We start from the raw sequence: 8,331 nt of genomic DNA, 5'->3' as shown, positions 1-8,331 counted from the left end.
TGTGGTTCTTATTTATTAAATGTACAGTACCTTACAGTTCTTACCAAATTTATCATGCCAACACTGAGTGTAAGATGTGGCATAAACCTTACAATATTTTTAATTAACAAAATTGCTACTTACTAAAAGAATTTTTTGTTCTGTTAACTGGTTAATCCACCAATTTGTTCAAGTTGTCGAATCAAAATTATATTTTAAATGTTATTAATGCCGGCTTTAAAATTTGGTTATAAAAACACACTTTGTTCTTTGTCTAATAAATAACTATATATAGATAGATGGGAACAAAAAACGGTTCTCCCTCTGCTCATTATTTGCGATCATTGGTCATGTGAACAAAGTGAATAAAATTTTAAAGTACTTCTCACTAATTCATGTTTTTTTTCTTCAGCTAAGAAAAACAAGTTGTGTTCAGCGTGTTGTTCTTCATGACGTCCATCCATCTACTTCCTTCCATTAGGGAAAGAAGCAGGCTACATCCTGGACAGGTTCCCAGTCTGGTGCAGGGCTGAGAAAGAAACAGACAAACCTTCATTCTTACATTCACACCTACAGCCAGTTCAGAATCACCAGTTATGCTTACCTACCTCCGTTTTGCAACTATGGGAAGAAAGCTAAACACGCAAAAAGGAATCAGACTGGATTTAAAGCCAGGACCTTCTTTCTTCTTCTTGCTTCTCTGCAAATACTGAAGCATCCAGCAGGGGGTGCTGTGCTCACTGACTAATTTCCTATCCTGGAAAAAAGAAAAAGCTTTCAGGCATCAAGGGGAGGAAAGAGGAGCTTTGCTGAGAGCTGCTGTCCTTGGTACTGAAACCAAACAGCAGCCCACCCTAACCACAGCTGCTGTTATATTAAGTTATAGATTGATCACTTTATAAAGTGACCAATAGGTTATTTATGTTTTATCTATGAAATCCTTTTGCTAGTCCATTTTTGTTACCATAGATCTTGAAAAGACGGAAAGCATTTCTATTACAACAAGCAGAATAGCCATGAAAGTTTACTTTATTAGATAATCTATATCTATATGATACTTTGTATTGTATTGTCACGATCTCGTTTAGATTTTTTTGCTATGATAAAAGCACAACAGATTTTAGTTTACAAACAAGAGAAAACCTTTATATTTCAAATACAAATTTTATGAACAGAGTTGCCAGAAAAAATATTACATTTACATTTTTTAAAAAATAGATCTTTAAATAGTCTCTCCAACAATAGCTTAATATACATATGTGACAAATCTTTGAGCAGTCATACAAAAGAATGCCTTCAATTTTCCAGATCGACTGCAATGTTTGAGTCTTCACATAGCAACTCAACTGGGAGGGGCATGCGGGAAATATGAACTATATATTACATATCTATTCATCTCCAATAAGCCATTTAACAAAAAAGATTAGACCTGCTTGGCTTACTGCTAAGTGTAAAAAGACGGAAGACAAAAAAGACCATGCAAAGTTTCAAATAAACACCTATTAAGCGCTTGAGAATAAAAATAAGTACTGTTTTTAATATGATGCCTAGCTAGCTACTTAATACAGTAGTTGAATACAGCCTGAGTGTACTGATCTGAAAACTGGAAACCTGAAACAATGAAAAACAAATAAAAAAGTTTTAAATTAAAAACACCTGATAATCAACAAGGAGACGTTTAAATGAGCCACATAAATTTGTTTAACACAATCAAGTCGTGTAGAAACGGATGGCAGAGACACGGCGGCCACTATAGCACCTTTAATCAATCCTGCATCAGTAAGTGACAAATGTTGTGAAGTAGAATTATACAGTATGTGTACAAAGTGTAGCACAAATACTGTGTATTCATACTCTTTCTCTGCCATCCGGTTGTTACAACAAAGCCCTTTTTCAGATGTCAAAAAACAATGCAACACCAGTACATTTAATCTCATCATGTACAAAGTAATGAACTTAATAAACTGTCTAGTTAAATATTTTTCTGTAAATTATTTGCTAATATATAATATAGACTCTAAAAGGAAAAGTAAAGAATCAGTGAATTTACTGCAGTGATGAATCTAACAGTAAACTAAGTAAAGTCCATGACTTAACTGTATAAATACCTATGTACATTTAAAGTTTCACATCTCACCTTGTTCAGTCACTAATTTCTCCTCTTTTTTTCTTTGTGTGTTCATCTTAAGCCTGAGACACTAAAGAGGTTTCACAAAATTGTATCAATAAGCTCAAATATTGTCAGATTGGAGTAAATACAGTACAAAGGAAGGATAAAAGCTGACAGTCTCACTTCTCAGCAATTTTTTTAGTATAATCTTTGTTTTTGATCTGTGGTAAACAGAATGTTTCATGTCTATTACATATTTTTGGAAATGAATAAAACTGGAAATACTATTTTTCCATATTTCTGTTACTAGAATAATGTGTCCTGTCTCATTTTCTCTCTTTATCTCGTTTGCATGAACAACAAAAGAACTTGTTGAAGTACAGCAAATACAGGCAAGTGGAGTTCCTACAAAACATATTTACATTATAAAATGAATTGCCTTTGGTGGTCCCTCAGCTGATTTCTTGTGAAAAGAAAGGTTGTTGTGCTTTGCGTTCTAGTGCTCCATACTAGTGTTAACTGAAAGAAGACATCATGGTGAAACATGTCTCTGCGCCTCTTATCTATGTCATTGTTCAACAGACCAGGGGTGGAAGTGTGTAGTATCCAGCAGCATTTTCCCTAGCCAATGTAGAAGCCAAGGGTACCAGTGCAGCCCATCATTCTGTGCTTCTGATGGCCCAATCAGGCTGTAGAAGAGTCGTAGTGGGGCCAGGGCCCAGTGGGACAAATGGTGACTGTCCACAGCAGCATAACAAGATGCCAATACACCATTTACCACTATAGACCCATGCTGGGTGAGTGGGGCATACAAGCCAATGCTCCTCTGCTCGTTCACAAAGGTCACAACTGAAAGTTTTGGCTGTGACTTCACTTCCCCTGCCGATGTAAACACACACTGTCCTGGCTGGACCTCGCTGGCAAAAACCGTCTTCTGACCTACTCCCCATCTAGGCCTGCCTTCCCACGTGGAACCCGATAAGGACGCTTCCTCTGGCTGATTCAGCCCAGCAGTGCAGTCTGTGACAAAGATCAGGTGAGCAGCTGTGAGAGTAATATTGAATCCTGCATCAGTCCCAATAACATAAAAGATCTTTGAGGCATTGGGCTGGCGGTCCAGAAAGGATAGGACTGGGCTGTAGAGAAAAGGACCATGGCCGTCTGCTGTTAAGGAAGCCAAGACCCGATCACCAGGGAGGAGGTCACGTATCTGTTTAGCAGCACCACCTTCAACGACAACCTGAGCGTCACCAGGGAAACAACCACCGGTTTTGGCTGCCACAGAGTGTTCTGTTGAATTGAAGAACAAAAGACATGATGATGTTATTTGTAATTATTTAGTGCTTATGCAAGAATGAAAAGCATAAAGAGAGAGAAATGTTGGAGGTCCTCTCAGGAGAGGAGAACAGGCATTTGGCATTTGGTCTCCTACAGGGATTTCACATTTTTCTGGGTCACTGAGTATAAAGCAGGTAAGACTTTGACTCTCGAAGAACTTTATCTCAGTGGATTAGTGGTGGATTGTTAACACATGTATACATTATGACTCAAAGTCAAGGTTCAAACTGCTTTCTTGTCTATCTGATTCTTGCCCTCTTCTTGTGTTTAGAAACTATGCACACACAGAAACCCACTTCAGAAAAATAATGTTTTTATCTGCTTTTAAACAAACCAATTAAGAGCTGATCGCTGAATTTTTAAACTATTACTTGTCCTTTCATTGTGTGAGGCAATCTTTAAATATGGTTATGTGTCACTGTAACCATTTTATAATGCTTACAATAAATTTATATGATTTGACATACAAGAAATAGTTCCCAAAACATTTTTTTAAGGCAAATCAATTTCTTGGGGTAATGGGAATCTTACAAAAAAAAGACAACAAAGCAAAATATCAGCCAATGCTTTAACTTCATATTTTTCATGTATTGCCCTCTGTTACGGAAACAGTGTTCAGTGCCATGGTATGTACATGTACTGTATTTCTATCTTTCTGAAGCAGATTTTTCATGTTAACAGTTAGCAGAGTAATAACAGAGAAACATCCTTTCTTTTACTATTTTATTTTGCTATTGCCGAAGTGCCAGTGTTGCAGAGTATATCTGAGCTATTTGGCCCTTTAAGACGCAGCGAGATGAGGTGTCAAAAAGGGGTAGTCTGCAAGAGCTAATGGATAACCAGCTGATTGTATCACCACAGTCAGAGCACGGCCTGGGGTCAGAGAGCCAGGAAAGTACACAGACTCTGGTTCTAGATATTGTTTTTAAACTGGGTCACATGCACATGCACAGTCTCAGCAGTTCTATACACACTGAGACATCACAATGGGCTCGAATCTTAGCAAAGAATCCTGCTATTACTAAGCACTATACGGTACTACCGTCTTAAATGAACTGGGAGAACAATAGAATAGAATAGAATAGAATAGAATAGAATAGAATAATTAATGCTAAATATTTGTGAAACAGAAATGAATCACTGTAAATGTGCGTGGGTGTTTGTGTGAGAGGGCTGTCTTAAGGCAGCCAAATATTTGTCCAAGGTGTGTGTCGGTAAGCCTGAAGGCTGCAGAGACCAGGGGGTGATAAGACTCAGATAAGCGATCTCAGAGAAACCTACTGAAGGAAAAGCAATAGCGAACAAAGAGAGAGTTAATCATCTCACAGGCTACTAACCTCAGCAGACTGCTAGAATGCAGTTTGGCATCAAATAACTGGTGGTACCAGACATGGGTAAATGGATTTCTTAAGTGTCTTAAAAGTTAGAATAGCTGGAGGTGGAATGCTTTCAGCTATTGTTTGCATGAAGAAAGTATCTGATAAAGTATGTGTAATGAAATATTATGGATCTACTACAAAAATGCAGATTGAATATACAGTCAAGAATACAGAAAACACTATTATGTCAAGCAATTTAAGTATTTTAATTTAACCACCATATATCTTTTTTTTTTTTTTTACCACAAATGTGGTACTACATATAGAGTATTAGCTATTAGTCTTGTACTGAATGCAGAAAAGCCTACTTACATTTGTTTCCATTCATTTCATCCACACGTTGTACAGCTAAATATCCTAAAACCTTGATAACTAACGATTTACATAATGACTATACAACATCTATTAAGACCAACATGTGAGGCTGAACTGGGCAAAGAGCACAGGTGCACAACCTGCTTTGATTGGCTCCCAGTAGACCATACACTTAAGCACACACCCAGAGTGTTAATAAAGGCAATGAATGGGAAACTAAACCATTAGTGGCTCACTGTCAAATGGTCTAGCATCAGCCTCATTAGCAGTAATAACAGCTGAACACAAAAGCAAAAACACACAAAGAGGCACTTTGATAATGCATACATACTGTGCACTGTTCTAATTTCCATCTCTTACCTGACTTGACGCTACAGTGAATGTGGGCTTTGGACTCGTAATAGACCCAGTCAAATCCAGCTTCTACAGCCAAGCGAGCCAACATAGCATACTTATTCCTGTCCCTGTCAGGAGGACAAAAATTTATAGTTAACTTCCAGCATGAGTCCATCTGAATTAAAATTCACAAAAAAGACCATTTCTACTTTGACATTTATGTAGACAAGTTGTAAGGAAGGAATTTTTCCCACATTCAGACTAAAATATGTGAACTTGCTATCAGCTAAAAAAAATGCGGTGTATTTGTTTACCAAATGCTTGACTCATCACATTGCAGATAAGTTAACTGACAGTTTAACTTACTGAGTGTCACAGTATACGCACTACAAGCAGTTTAAATGTTCTCTGGCCAACGGCCGGCCTATTCACAGCACATAACTTATTCTAGCCTACCTGTCTGATGTGGTGATGTCGACAGCACGCCCCTCATAATGCAATGAGTCCTCTGAATGATGACCATCCTCATCCCAGCCCTCCGTCACTCTCAACTTCACACCTGGCCACATGTTCATCACAGAGATGGCCAGAGAATTTAGCTTGTCTTTACACCGCTAAGAGAGGAACGAACAAGAACAAAAGGAAAGCAGACTGTTAGAAACATAAAGAAATCTTCTAGTCCCAGTATCACTTAAACTTGAGAAGAAACGTATATGAAAAATTTATTGCAATGAAATGTCTCTGAAGAATGATTACATCGTGGCAATCAACAAATGAAAAGAAAAAACATTTTACAGTGTGGGCAGTCTGTTTCTGATAAGTCTGTTAATCAGGGGCATTATGTGGTGACAATAGATGGATCATGGATTACAACAGCAGAGCCCAGTAAGATAACTAGCTAGGATAACTAGCAGGAAAGCATGAGTGACTAAAATAATAATCATCATCATCAAAATAAATACAGGATACCTCAGATTGTAAAAAAAAACACAAGAATCTGCAAATAGTCATTGTATATTAGAAATGTGCCAGATGGGTTTTTTCCAGATTGTTAGAAACATTATTATTGTGGTTTATGTTAATCCTTTGATCAATGAATGAACGTAGGATTAAATTAATTAGCCAATCTGTTTAAAGGTTTCTAAATTTAAAAAGAGCTTAAAAAACAGGGTGTTTTTTGTTTTGTTGTTGGGTTTTTTGTGTGTGCTTGTTGGCCAAATGAACATTGTGATATGAAAACAGCACTGACATTAATATTTCATGGGAAAAGATGCCCCGGGACCCAAAGGCGGCAACTTTACGCACACCAAAGTTTATGTCTAGGCATGAAAACCGTGCAAAATGAAAACCGTACGACCGAGACTCACTTGGTGCGTGAGTAAAAGAAACACTAAAAGTCTATAACAGTTCAGTATGTCAGGCAGCAAAACCCAGAGGACCAGGAGTCAATGAAATCAATCACTGTAGTTCAAACATCTGACTGACCAGAGATATTGAGCAGACAACTGGATGCAACAGTGTAACTAACCTAGTCACTCAACTCCTTGTGGTATGCTTGCTACAATCAACTTTCAACCGATTATTTCTTTATAAAAACAAAGAAAAGAAAAAGAAAGAAAAAAAAGAAAAAAGCTTTTCTCCCTTTTTGCAATACCAGGTATATTTAGGAACGCTGGCCTGTATCGCATCTTTGCGAACGTATACGTAGGCTACTCATTCATCCCCCTTCTCACCTGGGTCATTAGCCTGTCGGCGCCCGTGTCCTCCTCATCTTTAAAGATTATGTCTGTATTGTAGTTTGGCGTCAGCTCTTTAAAGCGCTCGGAGTTGCGCGTTATCTTGCCCTCGGGACGCCCGCTGGCTCCTAGGGTCTTCTCGGCGACGTTTGGGCTGAACTGCTTGTAGGCAAGCGGGATGAGCTTTTTCGGGAGCCGCCTTTTGCCGTACCCCCTCCCCGGCCCGCAGCCCTCCGAGGCAGGTGCGAGGAGGAGGAGGACCAAGGCACACAGAGAGGCGGTGAGAAGGAGGAAGGAGATCCGCATCGCCCCGGGGGGAGGGAGGACTCTCCCGGGGGAGAGAGATGTCTTCAGTACCTCCGCGGTTTGGCTACCGACTCCATCGTCCGTGACAGTTGCAAATCCACGTCCGAAAAACTCGGATAAAAGAAGCTCAGCACCTCGGCTGCACGGGACACCATTTGGATACCAAAAAGTTTCTAGCTTTTCCAGAACATCGACCCTGTATTGAGAAACTTCGCTCGCACCGCCTTACAGAATCAACAGTAAGTGTGCAGGCTGTAAAGTCCGTGCATTTTAAACAAACAGGTTCAAAGTCGATTTGGTGGGTGAGAGAGTTAAAGAGAGAGAGCGGTTACTGATATCCAAGTTGCAGTGTTGTGGTTTCTCTCCCCCTCTTTCTTTTCCTCTGGGAAACTGTCATAACAGCAGCCACTTTTGCCTGCTCTTTGGTTGGTGCCCTCTCTGGATTGAAGGCTTTTCCTCTCCATATGCGGCCGGCGTGCAACAAGCTGCAGCTTTCCAGTTGAATTGAAGGGATTTGAGTGATCCAAAACGATCTGTTGCCACTTCAGACCGCACCCTGCCAGTCCTGCCCTCCTCTCTCTCCTTTGCTCCCTCTGTTCCTATACTCTGCCACCCACCCCGCCCCTCTTGGGCACAGGGCGCACTGGAGAGTCCTGTCCACACTCTGCTGGCAGACAGGAAAGCAGCAAACACAAGTTTGCCCTTTATTGCTGCCACTTCACAATTCCAGTTGTTGTCTATGTCTTTCTGTGCCCTTGACAGCTCTGTACTCTGACAGCCCTGCTTTTTGTTTTACATTGTAAACAACAATCACAATCAATTAAAGCAATCA

General features: G+C 39.6%; 1 protein-coding gene across 1 annotated transcript; it reads right to left on the bottom strand.

The window, feature by feature from the left end:
- Window positions 1–1,163: 1,163 nt before the first annotated feature.
- On the bottom strand, window positions 1,164–7,759 carry LOC102788047 (indian hedgehog B protein-like). Its single transcript, XM_006788614.3, has 4 exons — window positions 7,191–7,759; window positions 5,914–6,071; window positions 5,482–5,585; window positions 1,164–3,379 (listed from the first exon to the last, which is right to left on the bottom strand). Exons 1-4 carry the CDS (start codon window positions 7,497–7,499, stop codon window positions 2,658–2,660), a joined length of 1,293 nt encoding a protein of 430 aa, XP_006788677.2. The 5' UTR covers window positions 7,500–7,759; the 3' UTR covers window positions 1,164–2,657.
- Window positions 7,760–8,331: the final 572 nt, after the last annotated feature.

The sequence above is a fragment of the Neolamprologus brichardi genome, chromosome 16 (genome assembly GCF_056152115.1).
Source record: "Neolamprologus brichardi isolate AB-2024 chromosome 16, ASM5615211v1, whole genome shotgun sequence".
NCBI lineage: Eukaryota > Metazoa > Chordata > Actinopteri > Cichliformes > Cichlidae > Neolamprologus > Neolamprologus brichardi.
This window is presented reverse-complemented; position numbering and strand designations above follow the sequence as displayed.

What these genes read in the sequence shown, in the direction of transcription:
- LOC102788047 (XM_006788614.3), bottom strand. Translation starts at nt 7,499, where the DNA reads ATGCGGATCTCCTTCCTCCTTCTCACCGCCTCTCTGTGTGCCTTGGTC. An exon ending in CCGACAGGCTAATGACCCAG is followed by an intron (nt 6,072 to 7,190) that starts GTGAGAAGGGGG and finishes TTCCTCTCTTAG; the next exon opens with CGGTGTAAAGACAAGCTAAA. An exon ending in GACATCACCACATCAGACAG is followed by an intron (nt 5,586 to 5,913) that starts GTAGGCTAGAAT and finishes TCCTCCTGACAG; the next exon opens with GGACAGGAATAAGTATGCTA.